Genomic DNA, 17679 nt, shown 5'->3' with positions numbered 1-17679 from the left:
CTCTGCCCACACCTGGCCCAGCCCAGTGGCCGGCCCCCAGGGCGTCTCAGCACCTGCGGAATCACTCATAACTGTAACAACCCTTCTTGTCTTTTTCCTCAGGCCTGCCCACCACAGGTATGGGCTTGGGGGCTTTGGGTGGGCGTGTGATTCTGGATCTGGGTCTGGGGCCTGGATGCCCTGATGCTGCTGCCTCGTCCTGGGCTCCCCGCTCCACCTGGCTTGGTTTTGGCCTGAAGTCTGGTGCTTGGGCTGTGAGTTGCCTGGCTGAGCTGGTGTGCTGAGGAGTGGTGTGGGGCTAGCCCTGGGGCTGGGTACCGCGGGCTCTGCAGGGCCTGTCCTCTCTGTCCTGGCAGGGGCCAGCTGGAGATCAGCAGCCTGGTGCCCCTGGGGCCCAAGTACGTGGTGAAGTGGAACACGGCGCTGCCCCAGGTGCAGGTGGTGGAGGTGGGCCAGGAGGGCGGATCCTGTGATAAGGACAACGTGCTCATCCAGCATGCCGGGGCCAAGAAGGCCTCTGCCGCTGGCCAGGCCCAGAGTGAGTACCTGCCCTGACGCCATCCCGGGAGTGCCGAGGGGCACTTGGCCGAGAGACGTTTCTTGCTGTGCATAACTGTACACAAACACACACCGACAACACCGCCTGTGTGTGCGCTCCCCGCAGTCACACCTCCACCCCACACCCTGGACACATCCCCACAGCCCCCGCCCACCCCAGCCCCGGATGCCCTCATGCGCACGCGCACATGTCTGCATACACGCATGCACACACATGCAATGACCTTGAGTCAAAAAGCATGACCTCCAGGCCTGCCTCCCTGTGGGACCTCAGTTTGCTCCTATTGTACAGTGAGGGGCCCCGGTGACGCCCTGTCCCTGAAACCCTCAGAGCCCAGGCTCAGGGATGCCCGGCTCTGCCTGGATCCTCCTTCCCCTTTCCTGACCGTCCCCTCAGACTCTGTTGGACAAGGACAATGAGAACTCAGGCTGGCGCTCGGCAGGCCCCCTCCCGCCCTGTCTGCGCCCTCATCTCCATCTCTGCGGTGCTGCAGCAGTGACTTCTTGGCCACTGCCCTTCCCTCCACTTTGCCCCTTCCTGTCCTGTCCATCCTCCGCCATCCCCAGGGCCCGACTCTTAAAAAGGCACTTGAGCTGTACGTGTCACCCTCTGTCTGAAATCTGCCGATGGCTTCCCACTGCTTTTGGGGTGAAGTCCCAGGTCCTCACTCTGGCCCCCTCGCCTGTCCTGGGGGCCTGCCCACTAACCACCTTAGCCCAGTCCACCCCCTCACTCCCTGGGCTGGGCCACCCTGGCCTCTCGGTTCCTGGGGGGCCAAGCCACCCCCTGCCACGGGGCCTTCTCCTTGACTCTGCCCTTTTCCAGAGTGTCCTCCTGCTGTCCTATTTTTGTCCCTCTGCCCATATTCACCGTAGCTCACTTGTCGCTTCCTCCGAGAAGCCCTTCCTGATTCCTTCAGACTAACCAGGTCCCCGTACTGTGTTCTCAAGGCCCAGTTGTGTTTTCACCTCCACAGTGATGGTCTGGTTACCATCCCGTCTCTTTCCTTGGTGTGACTGAAGCCCTTGCCAGAGCCTGGTGCGTGCTGAGTGTTAGCAAACGTTTGTTGAATGGACAGGGGACTAGCAGGGAGGCACTTGCTCTGACCCGTCCCCACTGGCCAGTCCTGGCCACCCCTGAGCTGGGAGGCGGCTCTGAGGGAGGGACTCACCACACACACTCTTGCCCTGGGGTGGCTGTGCCCACTTCTAGGCCCTGCACCTCCCTCCCAGGTCTGGGAGGCAGGGAGGAGCGCTTTGTGTTCCTGGCTCACAGAAGCCCCCGGGAGGGGCTTCCGGCCCGCCTGCCTCCCTCAGAGGCACCTTCAGCCCTTGCTTCACTTGTCTCTCCCCGCACCACTTGGGCTCTTGCTCTGGTGCCCTTCCTCCAGCCACTGTTCTGTCTGTGACCACATTCCTCCAAGCAGACCAATAGGCTGCTAGACCCCTTCAAAGGGGAAAAAAGAAACCCTTGTTGAACCCCAGTTGGCCCTGAATGATTTTTTTGTTATATTGTTATTCAAATACATGCAAATATAAGACTAAGTGTAATAAACCCCTTACACTTATATCCCAAGAACAACTATAAAACCAAAACAAAATCACAAGTGGAATAAAAATGAAGCTACGAAACAATACAATTTAAATTAACAGCATTAATTTAATGTGATGGGCGATGTTGTTTTTCTGGAACCAAATTGCCCTCAATATGAATGTGGCCTCTTACTGGGCGGGCTCTTTTGAGTTCTCTGCATCCGTACCCCAGGGAGCCTTGTGGTGTCCCTGCTCCCCACCAGCTCACCCCATTTGGGTCACTGAAGAGCCCTTCTTTGCCCTTTGTTTGGTGTGAGCGTGTCTCCCACCTCCCATGCCCGCCTTGCTCCGTCCTCATTATCTAGTGACCGTTCATGTAGCACCAGAGTCTGACGAAGCCCTGATACCATGCAGAGAATGTGGCTGTAAAGTCATTATATCCAAGTGATTGAGGATGTGCATCAGGTTTTAAGATAATCATCTACATGAAAACCCAAATTAAATGCCTCCGCCCCTCCCTGGGACTCCATAAGACCTCAGCTTGGGTAACCGTGGCCTACAGAACACAGCCCAGATTCCCTAGCGTGGCGTTCAAGGACTCCCCATCCAGTCCTGCTGGGCCCTCCTGTCCTGTCTCTGGCCATCCTTCCCCCATTCCCAGACACTGCATTTGTATCATCATCAGTGATCTGAGCACCCTCACCCTGCATCCCATCTCTGTCCCATCGCCCTGATATCTTTCTTTCCAGTACCATCTGCGGTTGTTAATTGACTGCTCCCCCACCCTGACCAGGTCATAAGCTCCATAAGAACAGGGACCCTGTCTATCTCACTTACATCTGTGTCTCCAACATGTAGAATAGGACCTGCCATGTAGTAGGTTCTCAGTATGACTTTGAACAACTTACCGTTCATGGGCTTTCTCAAGCCACAGTGCCTTTGCACCTGCTCTTCTCTTTTTTGGCAGCGCCCACCACTCTCCTGGGCCTGTGAAGGCTCCTTGCCCTCTCATGGGCGCAGTTGATTCTCAGTCTTCTGGTCTCCTGTGACCCTATGTATAGACTGAATGTGGCCCAGATCCCATGTGTGAGACCTTGCCTGTGATTGGATGTGTCCCCTTCAGTAGACAAGAGCCTGATAACGTTTCCTTCTGTATCTCCAGTGCCATATCCCCAGGGAGACAGCATTTCTTTTTCACAGTGAGTGTGTGCTTGGGTTCTTCTTGGCACCTTCCCCACCCCCTGAGGCTGAGTAGGGTCTCTCTCTGCCCAGATAAGGTGTACCTCGGCCCCCCGCGCCTCTTCCAGGAGCTGCAGGACCTGCAGAAGGACCTGGCTGTGGTGGAGCAGATCACCCTCCTGATCAGCACGCTGCACGGCACCTACCAGGTACACTGCGCAGCCTTGGCAAGAGAGTGTGGGAGGGCTCCTCTCTGGGCCAGTCCCCCTAGGTGCCCCGGCCTCTGAGCTCCAACGAGCAGAGTCCTGGCTGAAGCTCCTGTCGCACCTGAAAGTCTGGTTTGTGGCCTCTGTTTGGGCTGAAGCTCTGGTGTAGATTGAATGGGGCCTGGCTGTGGGCATTTTTTGGTTCCCTGTCCAGTGTCCAGTTGGTGTTTATAGCCCCTTTGTGAGGCTCACCTCTGGTTGGGGAGGAGGCTGGGATGCTGTGTCCCTTTCAAAGAAGGGGTACGGGGGTGTTCTGAACCAAGGCCTGGAGCCTGGGGAGTCCTTGTGGCCAAGTGAGCTGCCCAGGTTGAGCTCCTGCCCTGAGCCCCGGCTCCCCTCCCCCAAGGCTCCCCAACAGCGGGATCTGGGGTGGCTCTCGGGGAGCCAGCGGGCTGTGGGGTGACCTCCTTGGCCTCCTTGACCCTAGAACCTGAACATGACCGTGGCTCAAGACTGGTGCCTGGCCCTGCAGAGGCTCATGCGGGTGAAGGAGGAGGAGATCCACTCAGCCAACAAGTGCCGCCTTAGGCTCCTGCTTCCAGGGAAACCAGACAAGTGAGAGGAGGAGGAGCCCTGGGAGCACGGCTGTGGTGGGAGGGGGCGTGGCCTGGAGCGGGTGTTCACGGTCACATGGGCGAATGAACAAATGAAGTTATGAGTGAATAACAAATGACAGTTTGCACCTGGGGTGAGCCTGTGGTCTGCTAGGATACTTGGACACTCTGCCCTTGGTCGGTAGACTGTGCATTCCCCTGGGACCAGGCCCTGGGCGTCCTCTCCTGGACCCAGCCCCCCGACCCTCCAGTGCCCACGCAGGAGCTTGTGCTCAATAGACCCGCAGCTGATGTCTGTGGAGTTGATCCCAAGTTGGGGAAAGGCATCTGTCTGATCCCCGCTTGACAGGTGAGGAAGGTGAGGCTCAGAAGAAGCAGACAGAGCTGGGTTCTGACCTCGAGGCTGAGGCTGGCACAGTGAGGGGCTCAAACCCAGGTTCTGACATCCTGGGTGTAAGGGGGCAGGTAGGGGACAGTGGCTGCAGGAAAGGAAGATTGGAGCGCTGTTGTTTGAGAGAAGGGCCATGAGGCAGGGCCAGGCATTAGGACGCAGGGCCCAGACTGAGTCAGCGGCTTTGAACTCGAGTCTGAATCCGCCACCGCCCTGCTGTGTGGCCTGGCACTGGCTCACAGCGCCCTGCTGGGTGACTCCCTTCCCTCTCTGGGCCTCTTCCTCCCTATGCACCATAGAGGGTTAGTGACACTGGCCTGCCCACCTCCTGGGGCTGGGATGGACCACAGGCTGGGGGGAACAGGCCCCAGAGAACAATGAAGAGGCCCCCACTGCTCCAACGTGAGATGACTGTGTGGTGGCAACGGTGACCTCCGGCTGCCCCAAGCCTGTGCACAATCCTGTTCATTCAGTCATTCATTCATTCACGTGCCCAATCAGCAAATGTTTACTGAGCAACTGCCCTGGGCCAGGTGCCGAGAATAGGCCTGAGTGAGAGGCTCCCGGTCAGGCATGTGCAGGTGTCTGACAAGAACTGCAGAAGGCTGTCCAAGTCGGGCCCTGGAGGGCCTCTCAAGTTGCAGCCTGTGGAGGGCCAGACCCTTTAGACACTCAGACCAGGGCACCTGGGGCCGGGCTGGGGGGTGTGGCCTGGTCGCTCTGGGGAGTTACCCTTCCTGGGGTCATGGTGGGTGAGGGACTCCTCCCCCAGGGGACTGAGGCTTTGCCAGGCCCCCAGCCTCTCTGGCCATGCTTTGATGCTCTGCTCAGACCTCACTCTGTCTCCAGGGCTCGTGGCTGGGGGAAGAGCTGGGTGCTTTCCCGGGGAGCCAGGCCTTGTTCCCGCACTCAGTTCCTTGTCCTCTCTCTTCAGGTCCGGCCGCCCCATCAGCTTCATGGTGGTCTTCATCACGCCCAACCCCTTGAGCAAGATCTCCTGGGTCAACAGGTTGCACTTGGCCAAGATTGGACTCCGTGAGTAAAGCCCTGGAGTCTGGGGTCAGGAGTGGGGACAGGGGAGGTTTGGTGTGTGTATGTGTGAGTACGTTGGGGATGTCCAGGCTCAAAGGGGTGGAAGCTTCTGAGTGGAGGGAGGTGGTGCAGCAGAGGAACAGCTGAGGCCAGAGGCTCTGCTTAGTGACCTTGGACACCTCACTTCCTCTCTCTGAGCCTCAGTTCCTCCATCTGTAAAATGTGGGAGTTGCCAGAAAATAAATTAGTGGTTGCCAGGAACCTGGGAGGAGGGGGGAAAGGAGAGTGACTGCTAAGGGGACTGCTAAGTGACTGTGGGGGTGATGAAAATGTACTCAAATTAGAGAGTGCTGATGGCTGCCCAACTCTGCGAATATACTAGAAACCAGTGAAATTATTTTCTAAAAGGATGGGTTTTATGGTAGCTCAATTATATCTCAGTAAAACTGCTATTAAATGACGATGCAGATTAGACTAAACTTACTGTCAGTGAAGTCTCTCTCTTTTTTGTATACTTTTTTTTATTGAAGTACAGTCAGTTTACAGTGTTGTGTCAATTTCTGGTGCACAGCACAATGCTTCCGTCATACATGAACATACATATATTCATTTTCATATTCTTTTTCACCGTAAGCTACTGCAAGATATTGAATATAGTTCCCTGTGCTGTACAGTATGAACTTGTTGTTTATCTGTTTCACATATATTAGTATCTGTAAATTTCAAACTCCCAATTTGTCTCTTCCATCTTCTTCCCCTCCAGTACCTATACGTTTATTTTCTACCTGGGAATCTGTTTCTGCTTTGTAAATAAGTTTGTTTGTCTTTTTTTTTTTTTTAGATTCCATGTATAGGTGATATCATATGGTATTTTTCTTTCCCTTTTTGGCTTGATTCAATGAATTTTCTCTTTATAACTTTTTCTTCTATGCACCCCCTAATAATAATATAGATAAATAATGGACATTTATGTTTACAGAGTACTTCCTGTCTTATAAACATTTTTCTAAGCATTTAACCCACATCTCTTTCATTTCACATTCACAATAACTCTAAGAGGTAAGTCTGTTGTGAATCCCTTTATACAGTTGAGGGTTCTGAGGCCCAGAGAGGTGCAGTGACTTGCCTGAGCTCACACAGTAGAAAGGGGCAGAGTCAGCAGTCAGAACCTGGGTAGTCGGCCCCCAGAACCCACTCTCGCTGCCTGTCCATTCTGCTTCCTCAGGTTGATGAGCTTCTGCCTGCCAAACCACATTTGTTAAGTTATAATTACTTATTTGTGCTTTTTTATAAAGACTGACAAAAAGCCTAGTTTCTTGCCGATCAGAGCTATTATGCTGTGACACGCTAGAATTCCCATTTGCTGATTCCGGTCAATAGCAGTGATTTTTTTGGGTTTCGTTTTATTTTTTGTTTTTGTTTCTGGCGTGATCCTTCCCTAGGTAAGTGTGCATTTCCAATAGATTTTAAAACATTTCTGGAAAGGAGTCAAGACCTTCATCGATGGCTTTCACCAATTAAAAAGCCTATTTATTGAGTCTCTATAGTAATTTTAGGCATCAGGGAAAAGAACAATGACAAAAACAGAAAGGTCCCTGCTCTCAAGGAACGTACAGTTCACGAGGGGCAGGCAGAGGTTACACAAGGAGCAAATGAACAGTGGGGGGTGCTGTCAGCGGGGTAGAGCTGGCCACGTGACTGGCACTGGCCGGGGGTCTGGCCTGTTGTCAGGGAGGGCTCTGAGGAGGTGACATCTGAAGCCCTGCAGAGATCTGGGCAAAGTGATCCAGGCTTTGGAACAGCAAGTGCAAAGGTCCTGAGGTTGCCAGAGCTGGTGAATCGGGGGAGAAGGAGGCATGTGGAAGCGGGGAGCAGGTTTTCCAGAAAGCCAGGGTGAGGTGTGTGGACCTTGTCCTGGACGTGTTGGGGTGCTGTTCGTTGCAGCGCTGAGAGACGGACAACAGCATGACCTGACTTCTGTTTAAGTGGATCATTCTGGCAGCTGTGCGGTGAGGGCACATGGAGGTTGGGGAGGGAAAGGGGCGAAGGTTGTAGCTTTGGAGGGGCCAGTTTCAGAGGCTTCTGCTCAGCCAGCCCTTTCTTGGATCTGGTATTGACATTGTACAGGCCTCCACTGGATGTTTCTGGGTGACCAGGAGGCCTGCGGACGGCGGAGGAAGGGTTTTAAGCAGAGGCTGCCCCTGCCCTGGCAGAGGACTGTGGGAATTCTGGCCGAGGAAAGATGAAGGTGGGATGTCTGCTGGGCCCCCAGCTGCATGCCCCCCTCTCTCCTCTACCTCTCAGAGCGGAGCATCTTGGGCAGGTGACCGAGTCCTGTTTGTACACCTGCTCTAAAGGTTTGAACCCCCACTGCTTTGCTGAGTGGGCCTTGGTGTTGGCGGGAGAGGAGCGGACTGTTGTGAGCATCCCCGTTCTCTGTGAAGACGCTCAGCTGCCTTATCCCCACGGTTTCACTGCAGCAGAAGTTTTAATGGAGGAGAGTCATTTGAAATCTTATTTGAATGCTTGGGTTCCCCTGGGGCTTGAATAATTTGTTTCTTTTATTTTGCCAGTTTGTTTTTTTATCTGCAGTGCCTGGTACAAGGGGGGAGGGTGGGGAAAATAATCTGACCCCGTTAGAAATAGAATATGTTAAAAACATTTATTCACCAAGGCTGTTAGTCCTTTAATTATTATTTTTTTTTTCTGTATCCTCCTCTCTCCCTGATGACAGCATGCTGAGATCATCGTGCGCTGAAGAGGAGAGGGCTGGAGTCGGGGCGCCTGGGGTCTGGGATGGCCAGGGGTCAGTTCTACCCCTTGAAAGGGCAGGGGTCCTGGGGAATCTGGGGACCTAGTTTACGTCCCAGCGAGGCCACTGCCATGAGGTGCGGCCTGAGAAAGGCAGGGCCCCTCCCGTCACTTGGCTGCGAGTTCCATGGGCATTTCCCCTGTTGCATTTTGGCATCTCAGCACCACGAGAAATGGAACCAGACCTCGTGGGTTCAGTTCCCAGCTCTGCTGCTTGTCAGCTCCTTGCTCTCTGGCTAAGGAATTCGCCTCCAGATATTTTGGATTCTCCATCAGAAAATAGGGGTAATGCCATCACCCTCCTCATAGGGCTTATGCAAAACATACGAGGAGATGGTTCCTGGGGGATGCCCGGCACATGGGAGATGCTTCTAGGACGGGGGTGTCTGCATCTCATAGCAGGAAAGTGACCATCCTCGGGTCACTCACAGTTTAGTGCAAAGTAGGGCCAGGGTATCCTCCACCTCTCCCTGCCCATAAGTCTCCTGTCCATAAAGGCTCTGGAGAAGGGTCACTGATAGGAGGCCCCAGAGCAGGTAGAGAGGAGGTTGGGGGCTTCTGGCTCTCCCTTCCTGTGTCTCCCCCATCCCTACAGCCCTAAGTGCCGCACCCCAGGCCCAGATTTGCTGGACCCTTTCTCTCCATGGCCCCCCTTGTTCCCACCCTAGAGGACCTGGGCCAGGCAGGCTCCAGGCTGATCATACACTTGTAGGGACAGATCTGCCTGCTGGGGAGGGCTTGGCGAGCTCTCCCTCACAGCCTCTGACTTGGTGAGTTTTCCAGCCCTCAGTTCTCATAGTGACCCCGATGCCCCACCTCACAATGGATCCAGTTACAGAGTCCTGAGTGTGTCCCGGGCCATGTGCCGAGCGTGTTCTAACTCTCATCTCTCATCTCCACTAACCCTCAACCAGCCCAGAAGTCGGCGCCAGGAACTGCCCAAGGCCTTGGCTGGGAGCAGTGGGTCTGCCCTCCAGGAAGGGGGCTGAGGGCACTGGCCCTGGAGCCCGACTCGCGTTTTACCCCAGCTGAGTGACCATGGCCACCGCCTGGCCTCCCTGGACCCCAGCATCTCTCTTTGCAGGGGTGGGGTGCTTGGATACAATGCAGGTGGAGGTCTCAGCAGCCCCGACGTCTGTGGCCATGGCCAGCAGCATCTCCGTGGTGCTGGGAGGTGTGAGGGGGCCGTGGATTTAGGAAGGTAGAGGAAGGCAGCCCGGGCTGTCCGCTGGGGCAGCAGCTACAGGAAGGACTCTGCTGGGACTGAACACAGGAGGAGTTTGGGAGGCAGGTGGGGCTGGAGAAGCAGGGCAGGGCTACAGGGTAGAGGGGCGGTCTCAGCCGCCCTGAGGCATAGTAGCAGGCATCCTTTTAACCATGAGGGCGGTGATCACAGTGGGTGCTGTATCTTGAGTGCCTAATACACACTAGGTATAGTTTTTCCAGTGCTCACAACTCCAAATGGTTGGAGTTAATTTTCCTCATTTTCCAGACGGGGCCACAGGCTCAGAGGTTACACACACGGCCTTTCTGGCAGGGTCAGCCTCTTGCAGCTGTCAGGTTCCTGAGGGCTCGGGGTAGGGGGAGCGGGCAGGGTCGTGGGCTCCCGCTGCCCTCCGGGATGCTCTCGAGTTCTGTGGGTGCTGGCTGACTGAGCTGGGCGCTAAATAAGCCCCCACTTAACGTCAGTTGGAAATCGTGGCTTTGCCGTCGGTGCTAGTTCTTAATGTCACTTATCCCAAGCGGGCTTTCCATTTTCAGCCGCAACAGCCTTCTAATTTGGGCTCAGCCACTCCGGTTTTGTGACGGGAACAATGGCAGTGGCAGATGGGGAACAACAACTCCATTTTCCTTTAACGTTCCCAATCGCAGGCAGGGAAGGCACCATCTGGAAGGAGAAGGTCAGATCATTAAAAAAATATATAGTAATAAATTGCCAGGGCTTGATGGGCTGTGTTGGGGGGGGCGGGGGAGAAGGAGGGATGAACTCGGCGCTGCGGTGATGGGGGCGGGGCCGGGGTTACGTCCACCTGCTGAGCCGCAGTCGAGGAAGCGGGCTGGACTGCTCTCTGAGCTCCTGTCCGGTGGAGGCGAGGGTCTGCGTGATGGTGACCGCCTTGGGAGCAGGGTCAGGCTCTTCAGTCTCACTTGTCTTTATTCACTGTCCAGAGCTTGTCCGATAGGCAGTGCGGCGGCTGCGATGTGAGCTTCTGCCAAGGAGAGGGTGTGCCCCGCAGGGGCACATAGTCAGGCTGTACAAGGTGCCCCCCTGGGTGTTAGTTCCTTGGCTCCTGGGCCCTGCCTTTGACTCCCCTGGCCTCCATTTCCCCAGTGTAGACGGGGATGGAAACACTGACCTCCCCTAGTGGCTGTGGAGTTGAAATGGGTCGACGTGTGTACAGGGCTTTGTAAGCTGTGAAGTGCGGTGCACACGGTGATTCTGTTACGGTGACGCCATCCTGTGCGTAGCTGTCCCTTCCTTGATGGCCTCTCCTCTGTGATGGCAGGAACCAGGTTTCACATGACTCTGTCTCCACGGCCCAGTGGGGTGGAGGGCCCGACACTGGGAACACCTCTGCACCTGTTTAGGGAGTGAGCTCAACACCCTGCGAACCCGCTGCTTGAGGGGGTGGGCGTGTGAGCCCCAGAGGGGCCGGTGCTGGGGCCTCTGCCGGCGCTGGTTGTTCACCTAATAATAATCCGTGACATTTGTGAATGTCTTCGACTTCTCAAACAGTGTCTGCACCCGCCACTTCATTGCAGTTCCCCGCACCGTGACCGACATGCAGAGCCACCTTCCTCTGGTGGCAACAGCATTTTTAAAGCCGCTTTATTCAGGTGTGATTGACAGACAAAAAGATGTACATGTTTTGTGCATGCAACCTGATGAGTTTGGAGGTGAGCCTGTGAACCCCGTCACCATCTATGTCATAAACAAACCATCCCCTGGAAAGTCCCCTCCTGCCCTTTTACTTACTGTTGTTATTTTTTTGGTGTGATAAGAATACTTAACCTAAGGTCTACCCTCTTAGTGAACCTTTAAACACACAATACAGAATTGTTACCTATAGGGACAGATGGTCTTTAGGCTTTACTTCTATGTAAAGTAATTTGGTCTTGTATGAACGAAGCTTTGTACCCTTCAGTTGATTCCTCCTCGTTCCCCCTCCCCAGTTGATGGCATTTCTCCAGTGCTCGCTCTGTGCTGGGCAGGGTGGGGGTGTTGAGGGGTGGTGGGGGGAATTAGGGGGGAAGTGAGGGTGTGTGACTGCTCTTTGTGGCCATCATTCTGATTGGATACATCTGGAAAATGGGGAAGAGACTTTGTTCATGCCACACAGGGGTGTTGATGGTCTGCTGTGTGTCCAGCACTGTGCTGAGGGTGGGATGGTGTAGGGGATGATATGGAAGGTTTCAGTCTTGATGGAATGTGGGTAGAGTAGGGGAGCCAGTGGGCACACACGCACATGAAACACTCCTACAGGCACATGCATGCACCACACATCCACACACACACGCATGCACACGCACACACACACACAGAGGGAAAAAGAGGCAAGCCAATAAAAGAAGCAGAAATTGTGGTAAGGGCCATTACACACACCAACTGGCTGAGACAGAAAGTGATGGAAGTGGGGGAGGGGTGGGGTGATGGACAGTCAAAGCCATTCTGAGAAGGTGGAGGTGAGGGGCGGAGCCAGCCCTGGAGAGAGCTGGGGCAGCATTCCAGGTGGAGGGAGCTTCCCCGGCTCGCCCCATTTAAGTTGCTGAGGAAAGCCTAGCACAGTGGAGCCTGTGACCGGGGGATGAGGCTGGGAGGAAGGGTGGGTCCTTGCAGCTCTTCTGGAAGAGGTTGGATTTTCCGAGTGGACAGGGACTCGATTGCCAGTTATAAGCAGGGAAAGAGCAAGGTCTGTGGAAGTTTTGCAGGATGGCTCTCTTTGCTATGGGGGACTGACTGTAGAGGGCAGGAGTTAGCACGGAAAGACGGGTTGGGGGGTCCCATGTGGCTGCTGGGTACCATCGGACTGAACTGACACTTCTGCTTTGCCACTGAGTAGCCATGTGCGGGGGGAGGGCTGCTGTCGGACCCTTTAGCTGATGACATTTCCTCCCATCTCCAAAGCTCTAGGCACCCCTCATCTTGATGTCATTGCGTTAAGCAGCCCCTCTCACCTGGGCTGCCCTGTCCAGTGTGTCTCGCTTTCCAGGGCAGAGCTACCTCTTCATTGTCCAGTGTCACCATGTCCAGGGTTGCTCATGCCCAGCGACGTTAGTGGGGGTCTGGTTGCTGGAAGATTGCCTGGTTTAGTGTGAAGAACCTGGACTTTGAGTCAGACAGACCTAAGTCCCTCTGTGGGCTCTGCCTCCTAGCCGTGCACGTGACCTAGTCAACCTACTTAATCCCCTATTGTCAGTCTCATCACCTGTAAGGTGAAAATCGTTATTCTGACTGTGCTTGGTTACTGTGAAAACCAAGGCAGGGAACATGTCTAAAGCACTTAGTGTGCTGACGCGGGGACACGTAGTAGGCGTGTCTGAGCCATGTGCTGCCCTGCTGTCACCGGGTCCCTGGAGGCAGCCATCACATGGAATAAAAAGAAGATGGGCTCTAGCAGGGAGGAGTCCCCGGGAGACAGTGGTTTACTCACTCGCTTACTCTCGCATTTATTCTTTCAACCCATGTTGGCTGAACACTTGAACACTTACTATGTGCAGGCCACATGCTGGGTGCCAGGGAGACAGTGGTGAACAAGACAGCCCAGATCCCTGCTGCCTTGAACTCACATTCTAGAGACATCTGGAGACAGACCATAAATGAGGAAACAGAAAACATGATTTTTGATTGTGGTGAAGGCTGTGTGGGAAGTAAGACAAGTTGCTTAGTGTGGTTCCTGAGAGAAAGGGGCCATCATCGGCAGGGTGGTCAGGGAAGACTTCTTGGATGTGGTGGCATGTGAGGGAGCCCAGACCCATGTGAAGGAGATGCCGCAGAGAATGTGGTTTAGCAGATGCTCTTGAGCGCAGTGGTCTCCAAATGAGAGTCGGGGGTCCAGGCTTGGGCCGAGTATTTGCACTTCTAACAGGTCCCCAGGGGCTTCGATGCCAGCTGGACTGGGGGACCCAGAGGCAGGTGACCCCCTAGGTTTTGGGGTAGGTCTCAAAGGAAGCAGGAGAGAGCCTTCCTCTGGACCATCGTCATCACAGTCAGGTATAAAAGCAGCATGGCTGTGTTGTCACAATCCAAAAGCATCTTGTCTGTCTGCTTGTTTTCGGCTGCCTCCCACCTCTAGAAGGTAGTGGCGTCAAGGTAGCAGGGGCCCAGACTGTCTGTGTTCAGTGTCTTGATGCTTTTTGAAGCCCTTTCCCATGTGTTATTTCACGGGATCCTTGCAGCCACTGCAGGACGAAGGCATTTTCATCGTCCCTGTTTCATAGGTGAAGCAAATGAGGCTCAGAGAGTTGGGGGTGGGATTTGCACAAGGTTGCTCAGGGAGATGGTGAGCAAGCTGGGACTCAAACCTTAGGTTTCCCAACTCCCAGCCTGGGATCCACAGTGGGACCACGGAGCGGGGCCCGATTTCATCCCACTGGGCAGGCGTACGGCTGGGGGAGCTGTTGGCTGGGTCAGTCCGCATGCGGGCCAGGCCTCGGGGCCTGCGGTGGCTCCCTGGGCTGGCAGGGCTCCTCGGACTCTGACTGGCTTCCGCCACCTCCTTCCTCTCGCCGCAGGAGAGGAGAACCAGCCGGGCTGGCTGTGTCCAGACGAGGACAAGAAGAGCAAAGCCCCGTTCTGGTGCCCGATCCTGGCCTGCTGCATCCCTGCCTTCTCCTCCCGGGGCCTCAGCCTGCAGGTGAGTGGCCCGCATCTTGCTGAGCCCACCATGAAGGTGGCTCTGGGGACAACCGGAGTTTCCGGGTTGTGCCCACAGCAGGAAAGACCTATGTTCCAGCTGCCGCTGCTCAACTTCTTACTGGTGGAGTCGGTCAAGCCTTTTTGTGGCTCTTGGCGTCAGCTCTCCCACCAAAAAAACGGGGTAGGTGCCCTCTGTGGGTCAAGCGAATGGAAAATTCCGCCCTTTTAAGCTAACAAATAGCAATGATCTCATCAGTTGATGGCATGACTCCCAGCTCAGAAATGCCAGACTTTGTGGGTTGGACCCTTGATGATGCTGCCGGGGAGGGGGTGGGGTGGGCAGCCGGCTTTGGCTCCACAGCGGTCACACCTCCCATTCGTCAAGCTCCCCAGTGCTTTGCTGTCACTCTCTGGTTTTAATATTTATAAGAATCCCATGAATAGATGTTTCCAGATCTATTTCACAGTTAAGGAAACTAAGGCTCAGACAGGTGACATGATTTTCTAAAAAACAGCACAGCTGGTAAGGAATGAGCACAGGAATTGGAAACTCGCTTTGACCCCAGCACCTCTGGTGGTAACTACAGGGATGCTCAGCTCCAATGTCATTCGTCCCTGATGTCCTGGCTGAGCTCACTCCTCCATCAGGAAGAGTTACTGCCCTCCTTCTCCCAAGAAGATGAGGTCATCTGAGCTTTGGGGAGGGGAGAGCAAGCTTGGGACCTAGGCCCAGATTGGTCCCCAAGAGAAACTGGGCTGTCGGCTGGGGCTCTAAACAGCTGAAAGAACATACCCTTGAGACACCGGTTCATTCAGTCTTGCATCCGTTCTGCATATAACTTTTGAGCACCTACTGTGTGCCAGGCCCTGCGCCGGACACTGGGAATATGATGGTGACCAAAACGTACAAGGTCCCTACTCTCATGTAGCTTTCAGTCTAGAGGAGGAAGACCGGTCATACCCGCCCCCGGCACTGGCAAACAAAAGGAAGTGGAAAAGAGTGATGAGTGTTACAAAGAGAATCAATCAGATATAATGGATACAGAGATGGGGCCACGTAGTAGGGGGGTCGGAGAGGGCCTCTCGGAGGAGGCAGCATTTAAATGGAGACTCGAATGGCGAGGAGGATCCAAGCCCGTGAGGGCCCAGGGAGAGGATATTCCAAATAGACAAGCTAACGCAGACGCCCACGATGGGAGCGGGCGGGGCAGCCGATGCGAGTGGCTCAGTGAGCCCGGGGCGGGGCGGGGAGCCATCTGCCTCCTCGCACTGGGGGACCTGGGCCTGGGAATCTCCTCATTTGAAGCTCTTGGGCCTGGGGACCGGTTGGCTGGAAGCATCCTCAGCCCCGTCCTGGCCCCCCGCCTGCCATCTCCTGAGGACCCCCCAGCTGTGTGCGCCAAGGGGACCGTGAGTGACTCTCCCAGGGCAGTGGGCCTGTGGAGCTCCTGAGGGACATGCCAGCGCCTGCATGTCCCCATTTGCTGGGCCCCAAGACACCGTTCCCGCTCTGCCAGCGCCGGCCTCCCACCCCGCACCAACAGATGTGCCCCATCAGCTCTGTGCCAGCAGCAGGGGAATTAGGGCCTCGGAGTGCCAGGGCCAGGTCGTTACTGCAGAACAGATGTGAGAGTGTCGGCCGCCGCCTGGGCCCCACTCCCAGCCCACCGCCTCTCCCCAGGCCCAGTCCCAGGGGCCCAGGACTCGGGCTCCGTGGCTGGTCTGATGGGAGCTGCAGCTGCATGTGTTCTCCCGGAAGGGCTTGCCACTCAAGCCCCTCTCCCAGCGTGGACCAGATCGGCACTCTTGCACTGCCAGCTGGATGAGGGCATGTGTTGGGTTCTTTCCCTCAAGGGAACAGGGATGCCGGGGCTGCAGGAAAGAGCATCTCTCCTTTCCGTGCTGAGGGTGCCCGGTGCCTGCGCTGGGCTGCACCCAGGCCTCCTGACTCACAGGGAATTGTTTGGGGGTGGGTAGAGCACCCTGGGAGCCACCCTGCCCTGGGTTTGAATCTCAGCTGCCTGGCGTCAGAAATGCCTCTTCAGCTCTTGGTGTCCCAGCTGCGTCTTCAGTGCGGAAACTGGGGAGGCCCCGGTGTCTCCCTGTCTGGGTTAAATGATTCTTGTCGAATGCTTAGTAGCTGCCGTGTGGCATGCCCTCAGAGTTCAAGAATCGGAAGCAAATATCTGATGACATTTTGGTCCCCAGGAAGGAAAACACTGGTGTCTTGTTTTGGGGGATTTCCAATGGTCTGACTGCTGAGGTCTTAGGAGATTCTTCTTGGTCCTCCGGCTCCATCCCAGCTGGGGGCCTGTCCCTGGAGGGGAAGAGAGGGCAAGGGGAGTGCTCAGTGCAGACCCATTCCCCCTTGGGCCGAGGCCCAGTTAGAGGCCGGCCTGGGGGCAGGGGCTTGGGGAGAGGGTGTGGTACTGCCCACTCTGAGGAGCTTTAACATGCAAATGCCTTGGGGGCCCGGATCTGCAGCCTGGCCTGCCTAGGCCTCAGTACACTAGCCAAGCGGCCTCTGTCCTGACCGTCACCCTCCATCAGCCAGAATTGCTATTCGGGGGTCCCTGTCTCCTTACCCTGGGCCGCAGTAGGAACAGTCGTCTGGAACAGCCTCCCCTCATAGTGTTGTCCTGCCGATTGAGTTACTGCGTGTAAAGGGCTCTCACATCCCACAGGAAGTCCCCGGTAAGCAGTGGCTGCTGCCGGGTGCCCAGCCTTGTGCTAAGTACTTTACATCCTATCTCTGGTCCCCGTGGCCTGATGCGACGTCAGGGTCCCCACGACCATGAGGAACTGGCTTGTGGGGTCACCCAGCCTGTAGCAGCTGAGCTGGGACTGGGGCCCACCTGGCTGTGCCCACCACCTGCCTCCTTTGCCCAGCCTGTGCTCTGCTCTGCTCTACACGCAGCACCTTGGTTTTGGGGAGTCGGCTTCCTGGCACGGACGGGACTTCTGGGCCCAGGGCCCTGCCTGTCCAAGGAGCTGTTTGAGTTTTTGCCATCGTCTTGGCCACAGAGCCTCTTGATTCGGCTGACATCCGACCTGCTGGAGTTGCCATGGAAACGTCTGTGCCAGGGCTACGGTTGCCCCCTCCCGGTCTGAGAGGTGGGGGGCAGCCGCCTGGCAGAATGGGCCAGGCACCCAGCTGGATGTGCCCCGCCAAGATGCAAAGTGATGGGGAGCAGGGGCCTGAGGGTGCCCAGGAGGCCAGGCCTGAGCTGGACCTGAGCTCCCAGCTGGGCAGAAGTGGGAGTCTGGTGTGCCGAGGCCTCCAGCGTGGCAGCCTGGCCTCTGGATGGAGTTCAGCCACGAAGGGCACTGTGCTGGGAGTCGAAACTGAATTCCAGTCCTGACTCTGCCAGTAATTTGCCGTGTGACCTTGAGCCAGTCATATGCCCCCACCCTCCAAACTTCAAGTTTGCTGACTCCTAAATGAGGGGGCTGGGCAAGGTGACCTCTTTGGACCCCCTCACCTATGGTCGTTAGAGA

The 17679-nt window shown here is 55.8% G+C and overlaps 1 protein-coding gene and 1 long non-coding RNA gene across 8 annotated transcripts in view; both read left to right on the top strand.

Annotated features, from left to right (window-relative positions):
- ARHGEF10L (Rho guanine nucleotide exchange factor 10 like) overlaps window positions 1–17679 on the top strand; it is a 150777-nt gene that overhangs the window by 96708 nt on the left and 36390 nt on the right. For all 7 annotated transcript variants that reach the window (XR_012511433.1, XR_012511432.1, XM_010957461.3 and 4 more), the window contains 5 exons: window positions 357–538; window positions 3364–3479; window positions 3964–4091; window positions 5416–5516; window positions 14058–14179. Coding sequence is in view for 5 of the 7 variants with exons in the window: in XM_010957461.3 (XP_010955763.1) it covers window positions 357–538; window positions 3364–3479; window positions 3964–4091; window positions 5416–5516; window positions 14058–14179 (649 nt within the window). In the remaining 2 variants the exon portion in view is untranslated. The remainder of the gene's footprint in view (window positions 1–356; window positions 539–3363; window positions 3480–3963; window positions 4092–5415; window positions 5517–14057; window positions 14180–17679) is intronic.
- LOC123617543 (uncharacterized) lies at window positions 5524–7882 on the top strand. The gene is made up of 3 exons (XR_006725699.2): window positions 5524–7522; window positions 7641–7761; window positions 7871–7882. It is a non-coding gene; the product is annotated as an uncharacterized LOC123617543 (long non-coding RNA).

This window comes from Camelus bactrianus, chromosome 13 (genome assembly GCF_048773025.1).
Source record: "Camelus bactrianus isolate YW-2024 breed Bactrian camel chromosome 13, ASM4877302v1, whole genome shotgun sequence".
Lineage (NCBI taxonomy): Eukaryota > Metazoa > Chordata > Mammalia > Artiodactyla > Camelidae > Camelus > Camelus bactrianus.
The sequence above is the reverse complement of the archived record's forward strand: the minus strand, read 5'-3'. Positions and strand labels throughout refer to the sequence as shown.